At 38.6% G+C, this 25,942-nt stretch overlaps 1 protein-coding gene across 4 annotated transcripts in view; it reads left to right on the top strand.

Moving 5' to 3' along the window:
- The window catches only part of LOC124134910 (synapsin-like), a 143,035-nt gene that overhangs the window by 47,367 nt on the left and 69,726 nt on the right, over nt 1-25,942 (top strand). For all 4 annotated transcript variants that reach the window (XM_048396866.1, XM_048396865.1, XM_048396868.1 and 1 more), the window contains exon 4: nt 23,962-24,019. In XM_048396866.1, coding sequence (XP_048252823.1) covers nt 23,962-24,019 — 58 coding nt within the window. The remainder of the gene's footprint in view (nt 1-23,961; nt 24,020-25,942) is intronic.

Genomic DNA, 25,942 nt, shown 5'->3' on the forward strand with positions numbered 1-25,942 from the left:
CACTGATCCAGTTGCTGGGGTGATAAAAAGATCGATCTTGGTCTAAGTGATTTTGAGTAAGAATAGGTCCCCAGCAACCTGTGCTGATCTTAAGTGGCGACTAAATGGATTGGGTGGTTAGACTCGGTGACTTGGTTAATTGCAAACAAACTCCAGATACAGATACAGCTGTATGGATGTTTGGTATGGAGGAGGGTGCAACCCCATGCACCTCCACCCCAGATCCACATATAAATACTGCCTTCTCAGTTACTCATTCAGGTTAACAAGATTATCAATTAATGGCACATGTCTAACACATTCACCACCAGAACATGAAACAAAACATGCACGGATGACAGGAAACAGAACACTGTAGCTCAGTGATGGCATCATGTTCTACCAACCCACATGCACGACTTTACCAATACCGTATTCGACGTAATAAGCGCCCCGCTCTAATAAGCGCCCACGGCGATATTTGCTAATATATTGGCTAGTGAACAATCTCAATTAGCACCCCTTCCGATTGATCAATGTACAAAAGACTTATTTATTCACGTATAATACGCACTCGTGTGTTATATACACCCTTAATTATGAGAAATTAAATTCTGGAAAAATGTATCTGTTGCATATAAACATTTCAGGCTGTCAGCATAAACCACGAAATTTATCTTTCAACTCTCTTTTTTTCACCAAAATAATATTCTAATAAGAGCACCCTATTTCTAATTTTGAGAGCGCCCTGGGCGCTTATTACGTCCAATACGATACTCAATACCGTATATCGCTGTGGATAAGGCGGGTTTTTAATACCTAGAATTAGGGGGCTTGCAAGGGGGGTTGTCTTATACACAAGGTCGGAGAGTTTTGATGTTTTTCCCCCACCACAAAGACATTACTGTGAGCACGTAACACCGGAAATACCACTCAACAAATCCATACTGAAGTATGCAAATTAATCATGTAATTACACTGTCTGTTCAAGTGTTCATTGTATATCTGGACATATTTGTAATCTATTTTAGTAATTTTATTCAAAATTTCATTCAGTATTGTATACATTCATTTTGGCGAAATCGTGTGTGAAGTGATCGGTAGATCGCACAGCTTACTGTTTTTTACAGCAACCACAGTCAGATTACCGCTATTGATGCTATTGATGAAACAAACTTTAGTGGATAGAGAATGGATAAATATATCGTAAATGCCATTAAATTGACTTGTTGAAAGTCATATGTGTTGTAGTCTAACTATCATTTTTCAACATATCATGAGCCGGGAGCATCAACGGTGAAATAATATCTGTCAAAAGTGATCAGCTGTAGCAAAGTGTTCAGTTATGGTTATTTATTTATTTCAAATATATATATAGTAAAGCTGCAACTTAAATAACATAATATAGGAATAAATTGTTCCTGATGAAATAATAGTTTCAAATACAATTCTTTCGGTCATTGTATTAAACTTATTAAAGTTATTACTATTGGGTAATTTTTAACCAAATAATCAGTAGAATCTGAAAAAACGAGTGTTCAGCTGATGGCTGCTTAATTACGAGACAATACACACAGTAATCTTAATCTCTACATATAAAACAATACCTAGCAGAACAGGAAATACAATTTGAATCATGAACAGGAATACAATTTGAATCATGAACAGGAATACAATTTGAATCATGAACAGGAAATACAATTTGAATCATGAACAGGAATACAGTTTGAATCATGAACAGGAATACAATTTGGATCATGAACAGGAATAACCATTTCTGAATTTATACCTTTATACCTGCTTCTTCTTAAGACGCAAAGGGCCATCAAATGACTCAACTCTCATTATCCAGGGGGGCATGGTGGCCTAGTCGTCTAAGGCGCTGCGATTCGCTGTGCAGAGTTGCGTCCCTTGGGCACGCAAGAAACCTATGATTGTGGGTTCGAATCTCAGTTCACCCCAATTATGTTTCTAGGTTTGTCAGCACAATACCCACGCTCATGGGCTTCATCAAAGTGGTGAACATCTGAGACCCTCATCACTTCGGGCTTTCCTCCTACATTAAAGGGGCACTGATCTAAAGCAATTCACCGGGACTGGTTGTTGCCTTTGTTATTGTTTTGTCCCCATGAGTACCCAGATGATACAGCAGAAATCTAGACTAGTTCGCAACCTTGTCGCTTTTATTAATAGTGTAAGAGCGTATACTTGTAACACAAAGAAAATATTTCACCTGAGCATTGCTTATTTTATCGTGTGTATATTTTATAATCAAAATGTGTCACATTTTCACTTAGGCAATTAAACGCCTAAATATCCAGTTATTTTACAAATTGACTGAAAAATCCTTTCATTTCTATTATTATAACAAATTCCAAACATTGTTATGCTTTACTTTCATCACCCAGTGACTGAAAATGATAGGATTAATTTTCACATTGACTGTAACATATACACGCCTACAAACGAAAAGGCTTGTGAAAACAACGTCTCACTCGCATAGAAGTACCTCCCAATGAAAATGTAGAGGAACAAGAATGAATCTATTCAATGAATGAAAAACAAAATGCAAAATATCATAATTACAACCTTCAAAAGTTATATGTATGAATTTAGGCAGCTACTTTGTTCGAGGAATGTATCCGTGAATATCCACACAAAGGAACAATATCCCACACGTCTGCAGCTGTACAAAAAAACTTATTCGAGGTCACATGTCTCTGTAACGATCAAATATTTTAAAATCTATATAGCTTTTCGGATATTATAACCCGTGTTCGTTTCTCAACTGATCACTTAGTTTGATTGAGGTGTTTCACATTGGTGCCAAGTCTCTTTAGTAAACATACACATGTAAAAGCTTACTTTTGACAAAATAACATTGATTATTCAATCAACGTATTTTCTGTTTATCCTTTAATGGCAAGGAATGATCAGTTTATGAAAAAGTAAATCAACTGATCACTCCTCTTGCTGGGCTGCCACGTGCATATTACGTAACATACATTTCACCTCACATCAAACCGGAATTCAGATTAAATAATTACCCCCGACACAAGAAATGCCAAATGGGAACCTTTGTCTGGTAATCTGAGGGGTTACTTTCACAAATGCTTTCACTTCACGGATACGTTTTATTATTATTAAACTATAACAATCGGGGGTATTTCCAAATAAGAACATATGATGAGCTTCCACCATTCTTTTTGTCTGTTTGTTTAGGCTGAAGAAATCAATTAACAAGCGCCCTTTTTCGAAATCTTCATACATCATGGGTAACAAATCAGTGTTCAAAAATGCGTAAAACAGATATTGCCTTGAAGTTTATTTACGCTGTCCTTACGGACGGTAGCCCAGTCTCTTGTCACGCTCAGTTGCCTTAGTGAGCAAATCGACTCACGGCAGCTTGTGACCCCTAGCGGGCAGTGTTAGACAGCCGAGAAGAAGCCAGAGCTTAGTGTCCCTTTAAGGTGACACGCCGTGATATAACTGGAATACTGTTAAAAGCGGTGTTTCACTCACTCACTCACTCACTCACTCACTCACTCACTCACTCACTCACTCTCCATCTTTGAACTCCACCTCAAGATTCCTGGTCTTGACAGCAGCTGCAAGTCAAATAGAGTTTTCTTTCATACTGTCGTGCAGGTTTCAGACGATTGGCTCATCATGTATGCATAGCATCGGGTATTTGTGGTTGGATCAATGTGATACCTGGCATGAGGTTACCGAATAGGGCAGAGTGTCCACAATATCTGTATATGCTGCGACATGGGTCTCCACGCCATGGTGTTACATCGTGGTTGTTGACTCACACAGACGCTAATTGTCGCAAAGCTTCCTTGTTCCCTGCTTGGATTCATGCCTTGATGTACCGTGTACTGTATAGTAGACATTGATTAAGCCAAATTGTATTCTATTTCTGTAATTTATGGCTCACACAGGAGGAGATTTATTTCTTGTTTTATGAGATGCAGGAGGGAAATAAACATATTGTTTTGTTGAAATTTTTTTCTCATAGTGTTTTATTTGTTTCCACTTGAATACAGATTCAAAGCAGACATTTCCATATTCACAAGGTGGTAATTCCTGAGTAACAATAGGGATGGAATATATTCAAGAGTTATATTCACCACATATTTTCTCTTTCACAGCATATCACAGTATTTCTGTTCTTGGAGGGTAATTTGGTGTGATGCTATTATCAACTGACATTATTAACAGCTCTGTCCAGGAGGTTAAAGTATCGTAAATTATTGTCCCCCTGTGTGACATCATAATCGATGTAACTATCATCAATCAGTGTTTTTAAGCCAACTCATTGCTGAGTATATTATAATATCGGTCAGTATTGTACACAACCACCAGTAGCTAAAGTGAAGACTAAATCCTGCTGGGTTATCATGCAGGAAGCAGAGGTACTATAAGTCCCCATAACCCCCAGCGAGGTGGCCTAGCTTTGGTTACTGGTGGCCTATAGCCCATGTTTTAAAACTGTATAAAATGATATTGTTATGCTTAAATATGTTTCATAAATTGTTTTTAAATATAACTTTGCATAAATGACACAATTGAAAATATATTAACTTGGTATTGTTGCTATATGGCTGAAATAATGCCGATGCGACGTTAAATTTTAACTCACTCACTCACTCTTGCAGGGTAATTTATGGCTCCAGACCAATTACCCATAGTGAATATTGATGCATTCACTGGTCACTGGCCCTTGCTGAAAACAGCATAAAACCAAATCCCTCACTCACTCACATCAAACACCGGAGACATAATCCTACTGAATAGGACACACCGAGACACTGTGGGTCGAGAGACCAGCCTCGACCTTCTCCACAGGATGCGTAGCAGCTTTCTGCGATAGATTTAAGTAAGATAGCGTGGTCGACAGGGACTTGGATTGCATTTGTGGTACAAGCATTGTGTTATATTGTCCACCAGGGAGATAGTATTGATTGTACGAGTTAGGACCCTGTTGTGGATTCCCGCTCCCCATTACTGAGTAGTGAGAGGAAATAGCTTACACATCAGCTTAGCATTGTGGGATTGATATTTGTCCTACTAATGAATTCCTGACATCAAGTGTGAAATATTTTGTAGTTGGAGTAAGTCTTGTTACATTGTTTCCTGATGGTAACAACCATTTTGCAAATGTGCAGAATCAGCAGAAAAGGACAGTCAGCGTTTCTCATATGCTTAAAGCTCAGTCAAATGTAATTGGTGACCTGACCATATCCCAGGAGGTCGACCTTCTTGTCTGGCTGATAGAGGCAGACCAGTGAAACCATTTGATGCCATTGTCTGGTTGTGGTTGGTTTCATTGGCGATTTCTCTCTGTGATCTTTCAACATATGAACTAATTATGTACAGATCCTTTATTTCTCCATTATTGTTAGATCGCCTGATACGGTACTCACAGCTCCTAGCAATCAAAGATCCTGGTTTATTGTCAAAGGAACATGTATCTCTTGAGGAACCTGGTCAACAGCAAAAGATTTTTAGTGTCAAAGCCATAAGGATCAATATCAATGCCACAGATGTTTTGTAAATGGAAATAATATGTGAAGGAGTTGTCTATGGCGGGTAGTAACAAGATGTCTGGAGGGGCGTTGGAGAGTGGGTGATATGATGGCGGTGTGCTTGTTCATTGTAAATATGGAGAGCCAAGTGGAATACAGGGATCTTACAGAATGTCTGAAAGGATGTTTGTCAGATTGGATCTTGAAAGACAAGTTGGGTTTATTTTTGGCATGGAATGGTCTGGGGCTTGCAGGAACAAGCCACCTTCACTTTGACTAGCTGATCTCACATAATCACTCCTTGACTTGCTCCTTGAGGGCCAGCACTTGGGATGCTTCAAATTTCCTGTTAACTGTGAATCAAATATTTGACTTTTTAACCAAGTTGTAGACCAATTAAAATAGATATATCATCAAAATTAGACTTATAATTTTATTCTTTATGATATATATTTTGAATCTGAGCCAGTGTTGACTTTTTAGACTTTTTAACCAAGTTGATGACCAATCAAAATAGGTATATCATTAAAATTAGACTTGTAAAATTATTCTTTATAATATACATTTTGTCAGTGTGAATTCAATATCCACAAAGGCATTTGAAACAAAGTTTCACCAAATTACAGACAAATAGATGGTTAAAACTTCTTTTTAGTCAAACACAGCACTTTTAATTTTTTTTAGGGTAGTTCAGATAATTTGACCAGGCAAAAAATAAATAATATATGAAATTATGTACCGGTACATTGAGCATCAGGCAACATAAACAGGTAGAGCGACAAAAGTCAGAAAAGATCCTCCATTCCCTGCCCAAAGATGAAATGATGGTCGTCCATCAAGAAATTCACAGAGGCTGCCAGTTGCTGCAGAGTCTGTGCAAGGGAATGGTGTGAAGAGTCTTCATATCTCAATACTGAGAGAGACCCGTGAAGATCCGGGGTAGGATAGGTCTTCAGCAACCCATGCTTGCCGTAAAAGGCGACTATGCTTGTCATAAGAGGCGACTAACAGGATTGGGTGGTCAGGCTCACTGACTTGGTGGATACATGTCATCATATCCCAATTGCGTGGATCGATGTTCATGATGTCAATCACTGGATTGTCTGGTCCAGACTCGATTATTTACAGACTGCTGTCATATAGCTGGAATATTGCTGAGTACGGCGTTAAACAAGAAACAAACAAGCAACCAATGCTGAGAGAAGGCAATCTGCCCTACATATGCCCATGACATTACATGTCTGATGTCGGAGTATGGTCTTACTCCCATCTCCACACAGAGAGACTTCACTGGCGTGTCAGCCCCCCTGTATATGCCTCCAGTGTATGGGGCCCCCCCGGAAGGACATATATATTGATCCATCAGCTTGGCCAGTGATGCATGAGATTCCTAGATGGGATGCATCTGTAATTCACTCAGAGAATCCTTCTCCTGAACATGCCGGAGGAGTCATAGAGCCTTTGAGGTCAGGTGCAGCAGCCTAATTGAGGAAGTGGCCTGGATGAAGATTGTGTAGGGATGTATGATATACTCTCATCATGGGCAGATGACTGGCAGTGTTATCTCAATGTGGATTTACTGCCTCACTGACATTAACTTGATCCTTGAGATGTAGAACATTACCTATACACCTCATATCTTATTGTCTGTGGTGTTAAGACGTGTGGTATGACATGGTTACAGTTTAAACTGCTGTGTGATAGTATAAGGTTTAATAGAAGAGTGAATCACCAGTCTTGAATGTGTGAAGCCCATTTCTGGTGTCCCCAGCCATTGTTGAAATATTGCTAAAAGTGGCGTAAAACCAAACTCAACTCACTCACACCAATCTTGATTTTCAGCCGACACAGACTTGTAAAAGACAAAATGGCAGGTATTAAATTAGTAAGTAAGTAAGTCTTTATTCAGTAAGTAGTGTAGGCCATTGGCCTGTTCTACATCAAAGTGTATACAACAATGAGAGAGATATCATCTTCCTGAGGCAAGTGAGTTAACTGACTATAAAAGTCCAGTTTCCACCCTTGCCGAACTAGGCTGGTATTATAGAGTTACATTTTGGCTGGACTAACGGGTCCCTGCATAGTCCAATCAAAATCGCGCACCGAAATTGACATCCGGTTCGTAAAGTGTCATGCAGATTTCGGTCGATTGGAGGATTTGCAAAGCATGTGAATCGCTTACTCTTTGTCAACAGATATTTTCTAAATCTTTTCATGTTTTTAATCAAGGTGCTCACGTGATTTGATGCACTTCGCAATGTAAGACTCGTTTTATCACAATTTAGATCTTGATTATCGATCAGATCGTCTTGACTGAGCGCCACTGTTTTGTTTGAAGCAAATGCAAGTGATACGAGAGTTTGAATCTGATTGGTCAATAGGAGAGGCATAGAAAGGACATAACTCGTAATAGCCACTGGTGGTGCTACGATCGAGCCCAGGAATTCCAGCCAAGTTCGGCAAGGGTGGAAACTGGACTTTTAAAGTCAGTTAACTCTCTTGCCTCGGGAAGATGGAGAGATATATACATGTAACAAGACAAGTATTCATATAAACAAAGATCTAAGGCCCAGAGATTTGTAGACATAAGTGGCTAAGTATTTCAGAAAAGGTACATTTTTGGAAGACAATACCATGTTTAACAAATGTTAGGAGGGATTTACACTGAATTTCTGAGGAATGTACTTATATCTCAGGTTATTATATACATTGCATATTAGAAAAAAATTATATTTATCCTCCATATGTTGACGTTTGCAGTTTAAACACAATCTGTCTTCTTTAGGCACTTTAATATATCTGCTGGTCTCAATTCTGAGCTGGTGATTGTAAAAGGCAAAATATCAGTGATTAAATTATATGAATGGATCACTGAAAATCAGTGATGACACCAGGTGATCACAGAAAGGGTGTCCATGTCCTGCCCAACTGGTGTAAATTAAAAAAAATGGAATAATTTTAAATAATTTAAATTTGAAATTTTGAATTTGTTTATATTTTAATTTTAGGTATTTTAAAATATTTAGAAAGAAAGTGGGGTCCATCTTCAGCACATCTGTTCACATGCCACTTTATTAAAAAAAACTGCAAAAATGTGCACATGCAGTGGACTCAGCAGTTTGAAACACTAACCAAAAATGTTTATTAAGGAGGGGACATTTGGTTCTGTGTGGCTTTTCTTCTGTTTAGATGAAAAAAATTCCAACTAGAGTGGTAGAGAAATGAAGCCGAGTTGTTTTAGAAACCTGTCATCTGATTGGCTCCAGAACCCATGCATCTTTCACTATCATTGGACAGTCAAAGTTCAGTCAGGGTTCACCTAACTTGACCTCTTGTGGAAGGTTTGTGAGAACCTGACTGAGGCAGGTATAGGAAAAAACTGATCTAATTATTATGAGATTCTGCTTATAAGTGAAGAAAATTAAGAAAACAAATTATGGTGAAAGTATTATTAAAAAAAATATGATTAAGCTGTGCCTGTCTGGAACTGGCAGACAATATATCCAACACTGTGGTCAATGATTAGTTTTAATTATTGGCCAATTATCACAGAACAATAATTGTCTTTTACACTTTTGACTAATTCCCAAGACTAATATACCAAATGCTGAATTTTCCGGGTAATTGATGTAATTTGCAATCCTTCCATGTAAGGGAAGACAGAAGTCAAGTTACTCGTCTGGACCACGCTTTTCCAAATGTCACTGCAACTTTATGTTGCCTTTTTGATAAAAAACAACAAAAATCATTTGAGACAATGCCAAGAAAAAGGAAAAATTATGGAGGTATGATGAATGAAAGTAAGGCATATTCTGACATTTTCTTCTATTAATGTCAGACTTGAAGTCACAGATCAATAAAAGGGGCTCTTAAATATGTGCTGGTGTGACTAACGACACGTTGCATGGGTCCGCATCTACAGGAGAGATTGGGAACTGCCAGTTATTTGACAAGCGCCGTACCAAGATGTGGGTAGGGTAGAATTAAGGTGCAATTACGGCTAAGAAATATTCATATGTGAAAAACTAGGTCGACCATTTCTGTACATGCTTGAACATTTTATCTTTTTAGGAAATTTGAAACTATTTCATATTTCTGTTGCTATGGTTACTTAAATATATGAGGAATATAACAATGTCCTTGTCAAATATTGTTATGAAATAATACAATGTTTCATGTGTATTAAAACATTTTTTTTCTTTTGAAAAAAACTGGACCTATATTTCATACTTTTGTTGCTATGGTTACTTAAATATATGAGAAATATCAAAAATTTCCTTGTCAATTATAGTCAGGAAACAATACAGTATTTTGAAGACATGGGTAATCAGTGTTATCTGAAAAAACAATATCACAGGTGTTTTTCAAAATGATTTCATTCATTAGGCTACAGTAAATTAATACTAAGATTTTCATCCATTTTGAAAAAAACAATTGTGCATGAGGCATTTTATTTTAATGTTTATATTTTCCAAACAGACTGCTCAGGGAATCTGTGAACAGTAACAGTCATTGAATGTGACTCACATGAAGTGAGAATGTTTGGTAGGATGTTTATGATGTTGCGTATTTTATCAAGTAAGGAAAGAAGGTGTTGTACGAAGCTTTTTTCTCCATATGTTACTAAGCGGGTACAATAAATAAAGATTATTTTAGTTGCAGTCTCATTAAAATCAGACCTCAGTTCTCGCTACCGCTAAACAAAGATCTGAGGACATCCCATTAGGGGTCACATCAGAACGAGATTGATTTTAGATGCAGATGTATCATGCTAATTTTATGGAACAAGTGTCAGAATTCTTGTATTTCCTGAGCGAGTAATCATTTCTTCATTACCCATTATTTCTGAATTGTTTCATTAAAAAAATCATAGAAAACAACAATTGTGAAAGGACATCTTTATGACATTGTTTTTAGTGTCAACATTTCAGGGTTATGTCACAATAAGGTTCGAATTACGTCAACAATGCCATATGGATGACGGACGGTTTGTTTATTATTTTTATGAACTCTGTTATTTTCTAACCCTATGGGTAATAAAGGATGTGACGCAGGGTACCGGTGTCCAATCACTTCAAAACATGAATGCTTGCCGTAAAAGGCGACTATGCTTGTCGTAAAAGGCGACTAACGGGATTGGGTGGTCAGGCTCGTTGACTTGGTTGATGCAGGTCATCCTATCCCATTTGCATGGATCGATGTTCATGATGTCAATCACTGGATTGTCTGGTCCAGACTCGATTATTTACAGACCGCCGTCATATAGCTAGAATATTGCTGAGTGCGGCGTTAAACAACAAACCAACCAAATTGAAAACATGAGAACTGTGGTAATAAAGATATGTGCTACAACTGCTTCAGACAGTGGGCACTGAAGTAGACACGGATATGTCACGATGACTTCGACTTCCTGATTCGATAGTGACTCAGAAACACATGCTTGTGACATTGTCGGAATTGTGCAATGGACTCCGCTTTAGTGGAGAGTTCTTGTGGTCATGGAAGTGTTTTTTCCCACTTTTATTTGCACATGGCACAGCAATAACAGGACGCACTTTTCATGAAAATATAGTAAATTTAGCAATGGTCCTATTTTGTGTCACGAGGATTGTATATCTTCTCATTACACATTTCTTGGCTCACCCACAGTTCTTGGCTCACACACACATTTCTTGGCTGACACACATTTCTCAGCTATCACCCATTTCTTGGCTCACACACATTTCTTGGCTCACACACATTTCTTGGCTCACACACATTTCTTCGCTCACACACATTTCTTGGCTCACACACATTTCTTGGCTATCACACATTTCTTGGCTGACACACATTTCTTGGCTCTCACACATTTCTTGGCGGTCACCCATTTCTTGGCTGACACACATTTCTTGGCTCTCACACATTTCTTGGCTATCACACATTTCTTGGCTGACACACATTTCTTCGCTCACACACATTTCTTGGCTGACACACATTTCTTGGCGGTCACCCATTCTTGGCTGACACACATTTCTTGGCTGACACGCATTTCTTGGCGGTCACCCATTCTTGGCTGACACGCATTTCTTGGCTGACACACATTTCTTGGCTGACACACATTTCTTGGCTCACACACATTTCTTGGCTGACACACATTTCTTGGCTGACACACATTTCTTGGCTATCACACATTTCTTGGCTGACACACATTTCTTGGCTGACACACATTTCTTGGCTATCACACATTTCTTGGCTGACACACATTTCTCAGCTATCACACATTTCTTGGCTGACACACATTTCTTGGCTCACACACATTTCTTGGCTGACACACATTTCTTGGCTGACACACATTTCTTGGCTGACACACATTTCTCAGCTATCACACATTTCTTGGCTGTCACCCAATTCTCAGCTATCACACATTTCTTGGCTGACACACATTTCTTGGCTGACACACATTTCTTGGCTGACACACATTTCTCAGCTATCACACATTTCTTGGCTGTCACCCAATTCTCAGCTATCACACATTTCTTGGCTGACACACATTTCTTGGCTGACACACATTTCTTGGCTGACACGCATTTCTTGGCTGACACACATTTCTTGGCTCACACACATTTCTTGGCTATCACACATTTCTTGGCTGACACACATTTCTTGGCTGACACACATTTCTTGGCTATCACACATTTCTTGGCTGACACACATTTCTCAGCTATCACACATTTCTTGGCTGACACACATTTCTTGGCTCACACACATTTCTTGGCTGACACACATTTCTTGGCTGACACACATTTCTTGGCTGACACACATTTCTCAGCTATCACACATTTCTTGGCTGTCACCCAATTCTCAGCTATCACACATTTCTTGGCTGACACACATTTCTTGGCTGACACACATTTCTCAGCTATCACACATTTCTTGGCTGTCACCCAATTCTCAGCTATCACACATTTCTTGGCTGACACACATTTCTTGGCTGACACACATTTCTTGGCTGACACGCATTTCTTGGCTGACACACATTTCTTGGCTCACACACATTTCTTGGCTGACACACATATCTTGGCTGACACACACATTTCTTGGCTCACACACATTTCTTGGCTGACACACATTTCTTGGCTCACACACATTTCTTGGCTGACACACATTTCTTGGCTGACACACATTTCTTGGCTGACACACATTTCTTGGCTGACACACATTTCTTGGCTGACACACATTTCTTGGCTGACACACATTTCTCAGCTATCACACATTTCTTGGCTGTCACCCAATTCTCAGCTATCACACATTTCTTTGCTGACACACATTTCTTGGCTGACACACATTTCTCAGCTATCACACATTTCTTGGCAACAATGCATATTTGCTTGCATGAGCTTCATGCCATAGATTCAGACACTATCGATCTACACATGTAATAACTTGGTGCAAGTAAATGAACGAATTATTTACCTAGGGTTGATAGATATGTTACAAAAAAGCACCTGTCACTAGTACTGTGGGGAGTTTTTTGTCAGATATTCTGTTGTATTTCTTAGGATTGTGAAAGGATGTGAAAGACATGCGGAGAATGTTTCCAAATTTGATGTATCAGAGCTCCAAAACCATTAAATAGTTCTTGTTGAAACTTTCTATGTAGATTAGTCCAGTTGGGAATCGACGTCTTTTGATAATTTGGGATATTTATTCCTTTTATTTTGTTTTGTTTTCATGATATTTCATGATGACAACAAATTGTTTTCTGTTTCCGGAGCAGAACTCTGAAAATATATGTTGTTGAAACTTGCTGTATAGATCAGTCCAGTGGTGGACTGGTGCCTTTTGATGATTTGAGATATTTATTTCTTTATTAATTTATGTGTTGATGACAACCAGATGGACTTTACTGAAAATGAGGGCAGTGCTCATTTCCAGAGCAGAACACCAAAACCCGTTGAATATTTCCAGATGAAACTTGCTACACTGATCAGTCCAGTGGAGAACTGGTGCCTTTTGATGATTTGGGATTTTAAAAATACTGAACATGCTGAACAGCAGTATTTTTTTTCTTCACAGAACTATAGGTATCCAATGGCAGTGAACTAAAAGTTGGGTATAAGTAGCCAAACTCCATTCCCAAATTGCACCAGCCCTGGGGTATATGTCATCTCTTGATGACTCTTGTTAACATTTGTTTTGGTACATGACTTTGGAACCACTATCAGATCCTGCAAGTATGCAGGAACCCAACCATGCATTGTGTTGTAAACCAGAGTGAGTAGTTTAAGTGGCAGTACCACAGCTAACTACTCGACTTGCAGAGGATGACTAAAAAAGAAAGAATCGTTTCTGGTCAAATGCCAGAAGTTAGAACAAATGAAAGCTCTATATATCTTCCTTAAGGACAACATATATGGGCGATTACTGCCTGTGCTGCTGACACAAAGCCAGACAATGAAGCATACATCACTAGAAATGTGGCGCCCTGTTTCACGAGTCCCATTCTCAGACACACACCGGAATATTCCTGTCTCAGCTTAATGTGCATGACGGGACAGGGGAATCGCCTTCATCTCCATGCGTTTGTAGATAACAGCATAGGATGCCGGGCGGAGGGATCACATGTCAGGCTTTATGTCACCTTCATTAGTTGGATAATGTTGTATAATGTTGGGGTGACCTTCATTAGTTGCATAATGTTGGGATGACCTTCATTAGTTGCATACTGTTGTATAATGTTAGGGCGACCTTCATTAGTTGTATCATGTTTGGATGACCTTCATTAGTTGGATACTGTTGTATAATGTTAGGGTGACCTTCATTAGTTGCATAATGTTGGGATGACCTTCATTAGTTGTATACTGTTGTATAATGTTGGGACGACCTTCATTAGTTGTATAATGTTAGGGTGACCTTCATTAGTTGTATACTGTTGTATAATGTTGGGACGACCTTCATTAGTTGGATACTGTTGTATAATGTTAGGGTGACCTTCATTAGTTGCATAATGTTGGGATGACCTTCATTAGTTGTATACTGTTGTATAATGTTGGGACGACCTTCATTAGTTGTATATTGTTAGGGTGACCTTCATTAGTTGTATACTGTTGTATAATGTTGGGACGACCTTCATTAGTTGTATAATGTTAGGGTGATCTTCATTAGTTGTATACTGTTGTATAACGTTAGGGTGACCTTCATTAGTTGTATACTGTTGTATAATGTTAGGGTGACCTTCATTAGTTGTATAATGTTAGGGTGACCTTCATTAGTTGTGTAATGTTAGGGTGACCTTCATTAGTTGTATACTGTTGTATAATGTTAGGGTGACCTTCATTAGTTGTGTAATGTTAGGGTGACCTTCATTAGTTGTATACTGTTGTATAATGTTTGGATGACCTTCATTAGTTGTATACTGTTGTATAATGTTAGGGTGACCTTCATTAGTTGTATACTGTTGTATAAGGTTAGGGTGACCTTCATTAGTTGTATACTGTTGTATAATGTTAGGGTGACCTTCATTAGTTGTGTAATGTTAGGGTGACCTTCATTAGTTGTATACTGTTGTATAATGTTAGGGTGACCTTCATTAGTTGTATACTGTTGTATAATGTTAGGGTGACCTTCATTAGTTGTGTTATGTTTGGATGACCTTCATAAGTTGTATAATGTTGTATAATGTTAGGGTGACCTTCATAAGTTGTATAATGTTGTATAATGTTAGGGTGACCTTCATTAGTTGTGTAATGTTTGGATGACCTTCATAAGTTGTATAATGTTGTATAATGTTAGGGTGACCTTCATTAGTTGTGTAATGTTTGGATGACCTTCATAAGTTGTATAATGTTGTATAATGTTAGGGTGACCTTCATTAGTTGTGTAATGTTTGGATGACCTTCATAAGTTGTATAATGTTGTATAATGTTAGGGTGACCTTCATAAGTTGTATAATGTTGTATAATGTTAGGGTGACCTTCATTAGTTGTGTAATGTTAGGGTGACCTTCATTAGTTGTATAATGTTAGGGTGACCTTCATTAGTTGTGTAATGTTAGGGTGACCTTCATTAGTTGTATACTGTTGTATAACGTAAGGGTGACCTTCATTAGTTGTATACTGTTGTATAATGTTAGGGTGACCTTCATTAGTTGTATAATGTTGGGGTGACCTTCATTAGTTGTGTAATGTTAGGGTGACCTTCATTAGTTGTATAATGTTAGGGTGACCTTCATTAGTTGTATACTGTTGTATAACGTTAGGGTGACCTTCATTAGTTGTATACTGTTGTATAATGTTAGGGTGACCTTCATTAGTTGTATAATGTTGGGGTGACCTTCATTAGTTGTGTAATGTTAGGGTGACCTTCATTAGTTGTATAATGTTGGGACAACTTTCATTAGTTGTATAATGTTGTATAACGTTGGGGTGACCTTCATTCGTTGTTTACTGTTCCCTTGGAGGTAATCACAAGACTGTTGCTATGGATGCTGATCTGAAGTCAGAGGAATGTGCTGAAAATGTTGGGATTATGCATCACCCTTCTTCATTCTTTGCATGAATGCATGATGTTTGTAGTTGTTCTGCAGAAGATCATGGGGACCTTGAATAACTGAAAAAGTTCTGATGCAACTGTAAGATTTAATATTCATTTATTCAGAACATGGGCGTGTGAGGAATTAGGTCAGGACTTGGTGATTTATTTTGGTTGCCTGAACTTTTCTTGCAAATGAGTGAGCGGGCTTTTCTGCAGCATTTATTGTAGCAATAGGACTTTCTTCCAGCATCACAATGGTGCCAAGATGGAAATCTAAGCAATCGTCTCCTAACCCTTGAAGTACTAGGTTTCCTAATTTTACCTTTCTCATTTCATTATTGGGTCATGAGTGGCCCAGTGGCCTACATTCCTGTGGAGTTATGTCCCATTAGATCCTTTTTTTGCAATTTTGAATCTAAGATTGCCCTGTTTATGATCCTTCATCTGTCTGCTCCATGTTCATTGGATCCACCAAAGTGGAACAATTCTGTGACCTGCAACAATTTAGGCTTTCCCCCCACATTAAGCTCCTCAAAGATGTGTTAACTCACGCATCCATCTTTCAACTGTAATATGATAATGATGTCTTATTTGACATTAACGTGAAACCATCATCTCAGGTTCAGCTTCACAAATCATATGTAGAAAAGACAGGACTGAGATACCTTTCTGTTAATAAGAGCTATCCTAAGGAGCAGTCACCAGCCGAAAGACGACATCCTTTCTCACTCCCAGGAGCACCTTCAGCTGCAGCTTAGGAAGATGCCCCATCTTCATCATCTTATTATGCCTAATGCCTAAAAATCTCCTTAGAGACTCAGCCGAGAAATTCAAAACTGACTAAAATTTCTATTTCTTATAAATTATCTCCTAAATTTCAATTCAGTTAACTTGAAGATATTTGACTTTGTTCAAATAGGAATGACCTTGACCAATCAATATGTTGGCTGCTTTGCAAATTGATTCTCAGAAATCGTCAGTTTTAGACGCTTTGAATGGCATCTCTACATCTCTGTTAATGTTGGTCATGCATTTTGTTATGGCAGAGTTGCACATTTGATTGGTCTTGGCGCTCTACCGAGAGCTGTTTATTACCGGCTGACATTTAGATCCTGGTCAGAGATCACATGGGATGAAGTTCAGGAATGTGGTTAATCATGGTCATCTTCGAGGGCATCAGATAACCTAGTTCCAGTTTTAAGCATGGACCAGAAAAGGTCTAACGAATCAAACAAATTGATTAAGTGTGCTTAGTTTGACTTTCAATTCTTTTTCTCCCTCCCCTGTGCAAAAAAGATCACTATTTTTCATTTACAACCCTGATAATCTTTGCTACATGCAGTATTCAAGAGGTGCTGTGAAATGTCAGCACTTAGACCAGACTCATCTTATTTGTTTGAGGATTTTTGTAGTGGAATGTGTTTTTTAAGTGTTATCTATTAAAAATGTTGGAAAGACTACTCATTATATTTCTATGTGGTGGAAATTTTTTTAAATGTATCTGTTAAAAAAGTCTAAAAAAGTCTACCTATATTCCTTGAGAAGTGCAACAGCTCTTCACCCTGTTTTTGTTTGTGTTGGTACACTTTAATCCATCTCATTGTAAATTGCCAATGTGAGTAAGAAGGACAGCAGTACTGAGGGCGACCTGTGAAGATCCGGGGTAAAATGGATCTTCAGCAACCCATGCTTGCCGTAAAAGGCGACTTTGCTTGTTGAAAGAGGCGACTAACAGGATCCGGTGGTCAGGCTCATTGACTTGGTTGATGCATGTCATTGATCCCAATTGTGTGGATCGATGCTCATGATAATAATCACTGGATTGTCTGGTCCAGACTTGATTATTTACAGACCGCTGCCATATAGCTAGAATATTGCTGAGTGCGGCGTTAAACAACAAACCAAACCAAAAGTACTAAGGGCCCTCATTGAGGACCATTGTTAAAAATGTTGAAGTGAGTGGTTTATTCCCCCTTTCATCAGTATTCCGGTTATATACAACAGACAAAAAATATGGCAACTGATGGAGGTGTAATGTTGATAAACATCTGTAAAATTAATTTTGGGTGTGCAGATCAATATCTGGTGCTTCAGCAACCAATGCATGCTGTAAGAGGCGACTAACGGGATTGAGGGTCAGGCTTGCTGACTTGGTTGATGCATGTCATTGTATTTCCAATTGTGTAGATCGATGCTCATGATGTCAATCACTGGATTGTCTGGTCCAGACTCGATTATTTACAGACTACCATCATATAGCTGGAATATTGTTGAATGCTGAGTTAAACAACAAACAAACAAATCACCATGTTGGGCGATACATGCACCTTGATGACATACTGTTGAAAAACTTTTGTCTGGGTGCCCTTGGTCTGGCACCTGAAGAGCTTCCCAAAGCTGTAGAATCTACCGACTCTCCCGCTGTTCTGCCCCGAGAACATCTCACAGATGCTGTATTGTCAGGGGGCTTTAAGCAGGCCAGACCATTGTCCGTATGCCTTCTTGTCAGAGATAATTGGTGACCTGGGCACGATGTGGTCTGGCATTATCATGTTGCTGTTCACAATTACTGCCGATAGTTCTAGCAAATGGAATAACAGGATGCAAAATTTCATCAACATATTGTTGGCCAGTTTGCCTGTGAGTGTGATAGCACACCATACCATGACACAACCGCCCCCATCCCGATCATGGTCAAGAATTGTTGTCCTGGCATACTGCTCACCTCTACGTCGGCATCAACATTTTCGCCCTTTGTGAATCAGAGGCAAAATCTTTATTCATCTGTAAACATGGTGAAATGTCATTGGTAACACAGCCCGTCCTGGTGTTGCCCGACCCACCCCAATCTTTGCCGCCTGGGGTAAGCTGAGGTCACACCCTTCACAGAATCTTGCTTTCAGGCGGGCTGCATTGAGCCGTTTTATAATCGTTGAAATTTGCCTTCCTGTTATTGTATGGAACTATCCATTGATAACAGGAGCAGATTTGAATCTATTGCAAAATGCAATTAATGTAATGAGACAATGTTGTCCAGGTGTTTTTGTTTTTTTTAGGTCTCATTGCTTCCACGCCCATTTGACGGTACTTGTCACACCGTCAAAAAATTTCACTTTTCATTTGCCGTACATTCAGGCAACATGGGATATTGTACCCACAATTTGCCATTCTGTCTTGTTCACTGAGATACTGTCTAAGAGTCATTTTCAAGCATGTACTCGGCTCAGTTGCATTAGTGGTTGTGAATTCCCCTGTGGGTGCACACTTTTTTGCTTCTGTGTGCACATGAATCACATGCTTTTCACTCATGTTGTGAAATTTCATTGTGATTAGATGTTGCTTTCAGATGCAATGCTATGGTATTGTAAATGTCCAAGTCAATGATAGCTCCATTCAAATACAGTGCCCTTATTTTATGTTGGTAGTATTATCACAACATGTGAACTAGATGTGGGAGGAAAGCCTGAAGTGATGCAGGTCTAAGTCGTTTAACACCTGGGTGAACCCCATGAGCACAGGTATGGTGCTGACAAACCTAGAATCATAATCAGGATGAACAGGGATTCAAACCCTGACAATCGTAGGTTTCTGGTGTGCCCAAGGGATGCAACTCTGCCGACACCCGGACACCCTCAAGTGTTGGAAGAGAAAGGCAGGAAAACACCACTAAGGGGTGATTCCATCACGCCGGGTTGAACCATTTGAATGTGGGGGTGCCCTCAACTTACATACCAAGCAAAGTGGACTCATCTTTTTTTCATTTCTTTTTATATGAGTTCTTGTTGATGAAGGATAAAATTACACATCAATAAATATATGTTATTAATTTCCCTACCCTGTTATTAGATATTGGACATTAAACATCACAAAATGGCAGTTTGCCCCCAAACAAATTTATTAGCATTATACATAAGTATCTCAGCTTACCATATAGTTGATGAAATGCGAATACATAAAAAGTTCTCCCTGAAGGGAGTAACTGCAGCACATGAAACATACCTGGGTTAGAAATTGTGAGTGCGGATAGTATGGTTAAGACCTGTGGATACCGGAATTTAAAAGGGAATTATCAATCTCAATGTGAAGAAAGGTCGCAAACTTTTTTTAACTACAACTACTGAATATCTAGCCTTGGTGAGTGACATTTACCGAGTTCAAAGATGGATCAAAAGAATTCTTCTCATTGGCACACTAAAATGTGATAGGGCACATCTAAACTTCCTAGTGTCCCTTGTGGCACACTAGAACATTAGTGTCCCCTGTGGCACACTGGAACATTAGTGTCCCCTGTGGCACACTGGAACATTAGTGTCCCCTGTGGCACACTAGAACATTAGTGTCCCCTGTGGCACACTGGAACATTAGTGTCCCCTGTGGCACACTGGAACATTAGTGTCCCCTGTGGCACACTAGAACATTAGTGTCCCCTGTGGCACACTAGAACATTAGTGTCCCCTGTGGCACACTGGAACATTAGTGTCCCCTGTGGCACACTGGAACATTAGTGTCCCCTGTGGCACACTGGAACATTAGTGTCCCCTGTGGCACACTAGAACATTAGTGTCCCCTGTGGCACACTGGAACATTAGTGTCCCCTGTGGCACACTAGAACATTAGTGTCCCCTGTGGCACACTGGAACATTAGTGTCCCCTGTGGCACACTGGAACATTAGTGTTCCCTGTGGCACACTGGAACATTAGTGTCCCCTGTGGCACACTGGAACATTAGTGTCCCCTGTGGCACACTGGAACATTAGTGTCCCCTGTGGCACACTAGAAAATCAGTGTCCCCTGTGGCACTTAGAACATTACACATTGCTATCCCTGCACTTGTTACCTTGAATAGAGAATAATACCACACTGTATGAAGTTTGCTCAATCTGTAGATCTCTGTTCAATGATGAGTTAAGCATCAAATTAAACCAGTTTTGATGTCGTAAAAATATTGAGTTTAATTATAGCATATTTTTCAATAGAATGAGCAAATAACATTTAGGCCATTGAAAAACATGCAAATCTGATATATCAACTTTGACATTAAAATCGTTTTTTATACTACTCCATGACCTGAGATAAAGTACACGTTTACAAACCTGATCACCTTTCCTGGCACGGAACATGTGTGAAGTGTCAATGGGAAGGTGGTGTGGAAGACTGTTTAAAGTCAAACGTTCCTATTGATCTTCAAGATGCAAATGAGTCGTTACCGTAACTACCTCGATCTCCACTGAGAGACATATTTATGTCAAGTCTCCATGGAAATAGATTGAGGAAAGAAGAAGGGATGTTTTTTGTTTGTTATTGATTCTTTCATTTCATGTCGAGACGATTCATCACCAGCCCGGTGGATTTAATCCAATAGCAGTTAGAATTATTGGACATTTGTAGAACCATGCCCTGTTTTACTTATTTATCTGAAAGGAGGTTTGAGCAATGCAGCTAAAATAGGAAAGTGGAAATACTGGCTTTGCAATGTGGTTGTCAAGGCCATGAATGTTTCATAAGATAGAGTTTCAACAAGTACACTCTTGCTTCACTGTTGACATATGTAGTACTTAACACGCACGTTTAAGCAATGATGTAAAGATGTGTGTTGCCAAGACTCATTAGCTGATCTCAGATGTTCCAAACTATCATGCCTATTCCGTGTTTAAGATGGATATAATAATTAATAGATAATAAACACCTACCTACCTACCTACCTACCTACCTACCTACCTACCTACCTACCTACGAAGTTGCTATCCATCAAAAAGTGTCATGTATTCATGTTCTCCCAACTTCTAAATGCCTATCAAAGACTTTATTCAATCGATAAGTTTACACAGATGTTTAACAAAGTTCAGATGTGATATAGATACCCTTAGTGTATATAGTTCTACAGACATTCCATAGATAATATTTTAACATTGATGTGTTCATACTGAAAATATTACCAAGAAGATGAATACCATGGGTTATATGGTTATTAATATGAAGATTATAAAATCAATTACCAACCTCACTATTATTATATGTATCCAACACAATGGAGATTTGTAAAGTTAATGAACAGCAGAAATAGCCACATTCTTCTTGACTCAGTTTTAGTCAATTAGATATTTGAAAGAGGTGAGGTGAGGTGAAATGGGGTTTAATGTCACGCCCAAGATTATTGCATTTATATAGCGATGTGCATGCACGTGTGTGTGTGTTGTGTGGCTAGTCTGGACTGATACCGATTTATAGTAATAGCACACTGAGGTACCATGCCGCAGTTTGACATGAATATCCCACTCAGACATAGTATACAGACTCGAAGCCGACCAGTCCTTGTTTTAGCCCCTTAATGCCGAGAGCTAGACATCGTAACAACAAGTACCATCTTTTAACGTCTTTTGGTATGACACCCCAGGATCGAACCCCGGACCTATATTAAATATTTATAAAACTCACAAGTGTGCATCCATTTAGATCCAGTATACAAATGGTCTCCATGACAAAGTTTCCTGCTACAGAATGTCATTGTACTATTGGTGTCATGGCCACAAGTATGAAATAAACCTGTCTGTACTTAGCACACTTTGGAGACACCAATCTATAACCTAGTAATTGCATGTTTTATTAAGACAATTTAACAACTGTTTTTTTTCTGTAAAATATGTTCATATTAGAGACAAGAAGTTAGTCAACAAGACTGACACAGTGATTGAGTGTAGAAAGTCAGTAATGAATGGTCTGAACTTTGATTGCATTTATTATCAGAATAGAAATATCAGTGAAAATTCACCCTGCTACGTACATCTAAGAGTTTATCATATGCATTCTTTCAAAATGTGTTGAGCATCGGACACTCTATATTGTCTTCGGGGGGCACGGGGGGCCCAGCCATCTAAGGAGCCGCAATTCACTGTGCAGAGTGCCAGAAATCTATGATTGTGGGTTCAAATCCTGGTTGGCCCCGATTATGTTTCTAGGTTTATCAGCACCATACCCATGCTCTTGGGTTTCACGCCTAAACATCTAAGACCTGCATCACTTCGGCCTATCCTCCCACATGAAGGTGACATGCCGTGATGTAACTGGAATACTGTTAAAAGCGGCGTTAAACCCAACTCACTCTCACGCACTCACTATATATACAACCCTGATATACTCTCCTTCACCACCATTTTCTGCAACATTAAGGTTGCAAGATGTACAGTTATTGTAAAACTTTGTAAATATGGCTTTATAGATATATGCCCTCAAATCATAATTACCTTGAATTGATGTGGTGTGATGCAAATCTTTTTCTCATTGTAACAGATACCTACTAGATATTCTTAATATTTCTGTCTGCTGTGATTAAAATCTTTAGCTCTTTGAAGTAATAGCGTAATAAATTTTTTGACATTAACTTGTCTCGTCTACAGTGAAGCAAGATGAGTCTGGCAATCCAGTCTGGATAATATTGGGAATGTCGATTTATCTGCAGAAGGAAATTAATTACTCTGTTTACCCATGATTGGTTAATCCTGATTGTTGTTATTTTGGATGATTGCACATAAGGAATGACATATCTGGATTTATGATAATTTAATGTATTACATTCTTTTAAAGTGTTTGTATCATTATCACTGAAAAGATTTTGTTTGTTTGTTTGTTTGTTGATGAACACTGCACTCAGCAATATTTCAGCTATATGACGGTGGTCTGTAAATAATCGAAACTGGACCAGACAATCCAATGATTGACATCATGAGCATCAATCCATGCAAATGGGATACGATGACATGCATCAACCAAGTCAGCGAGCCTGACCACCCGATCCCGTTAGTCGCCTCTTATGACAAGCATAGTCGCCTTTTACGGCAAGCATGGGTTGCTGAAGACCTATTCTACCCCGGATCTTCACGGATCTCACTACAAAGAATTCACGTTATAACTGATACTTTATTCAGTGACTTTTGTTTTGCAGGTCAAAATACTTTCGAGGCAAAAAGATATTTGGAGACTGGGATATACGAGTAGAACAGGTGAGTGGGTTATGTTATTGGCTTTTTTAGTTTAGACCAAACCAGTTTATTTTCCTGTTTTGCCTCAATTAAGCCTATCCTTTTGAAAAATATAAAATAAATAATAATGCTGTTTGATTGAAAACATGCATCATTTCTAGATGTTATGTTTTGGAAACTATTCTCCAATCCACCCTCACAGCATTTCCTTTGCCCCCTGCATCTTTACAAACTGATAAAAAAAAGTCATAAAACAAGAAAACAAATTGGTTGTGCATTATGTTCATAGTTGTCTACTCACTTAATCTAACTGGGTATCACAGTTGATTCATGGCTATCACTATTTTCGCCCATAGCTATCCTTATTTATGGTAACTGGCTATCATGGATGATTCATAGATACCTGTAGTTTATAGCCCATGGCTATCCTTATTTATGGTAACTGGCTGTCATGGATGATTCATAGATGCCTGTAGTATATAGTCCATGGCTATCCTTATTTATGGTAACTGGCTATCATGGATGATTCATAGATACCTGTAGTTTATAGTCCATGGCTATCCTTATTTATTGTAACTGGCTGTCATGGATGATTCATAGATGCCTGTAGTATATAGTCCATGGCTATCCTTATTTATGGTAACTGGCTATCATGGATGATTCATAGATACCTGTAGTTTATAGTCCATGGCTATCCTTATTTATTGTAACTGGCTGTCATGGATGATTCATAGATGCCTGTAGTATATAGTCCATGGCTATCCTTATTTATGGTAACTGGCTATCATGGATGATTCATAGATACCTGTAGTTTATAGTCCATGGCTATCCTTATTTATTGTAACTGGCTGTCATGGATGATTCATAGATGCCTGTAGTATATAGTCCATGGCTATCCTTATTTATGGTAACTGGCTATCATGGATGATTCATAGATACCTGTAGTTTATAGTCCATGGCTATCCTTATTTATTGTAACTGGCTGTCATGGATGATTCATAGATGCCTGTAGTATATAGTCCATGGCTATCCTTATTTATGGTAACTGGCTATCATGGATGATTCATAGATACCTGTATTATATGGTCTATGGCTATCCTTATTATTGTCACTGGCTATCATGGATGATTCATAGATACCTTTAGTATATAGTCCATGGCTATCCTTATTTATGGTAACTGGCTATCATGGATGATTCATAGATACCTGTAGTATATAGTCCATGGCTATCCTTATTTATTGTAACTGGCTATCATGGATGATTCATAGATACCTGTAGTATATAGTCCATGGCTATCCTTATTTATGGTAACTGGCTGTCATGGATGATTCATAGATACCTGTAGTATATAGTCCATGGCTATCCTTATTTATGGTAACTGGCTGTCATGGATGATTCATAGATACCTGTAGTATATAGTCCATGGCTATCCTTATTTATTGTAACTGGCTATAACTGGCTGTCATGGATGATTCATAGATACCTGTAGTATATAGTCCATAGCTATCCTTATTTATTGTAACTGGCTGTCATGGATGATTCATAGATACCTGTAGTATATAGTCCATGGCTATCCTTATTTATGGTAACTGGCTATCATGGATGATTCATAGATACCTGTAGTATATAGTCCATGGCTATCCTTATTTATGGTAACTGGCTGTCATGGATGATTCATAGATACCTGTAGTATATAGTCCATAGCTATCCTTATTTATGGTAACTGGCTGTCATGGATGATTCATAGATACCTGTAGTATATAGTCCATGGCTATCCTTATTTATGGTAACTGGCTGTCATGGATGATTCATAAATACCTGTAGTATATAGTCCATGGCTATCCTTATTTATGGTAACTGGCTGTCATGGATGATTCATAGATACCTGTAGTATATAGTCCATGGCTATCCTTATTTATCGTAACTGGCTGTCATGGATGATT

Source organism: Haliotis rufescens, unplaced genomic scaffold (assembly GCF_023055435.1).
Source record: "Haliotis rufescens isolate VD_foot unplaced genomic scaffold, xgHalRufe1.0.p SCAF_16, whole genome shotgun sequence".
NCBI lineage: Eukaryota > Metazoa > Mollusca > Gastropoda > Lepetellida > Haliotidae > Haliotis > Haliotis rufescens.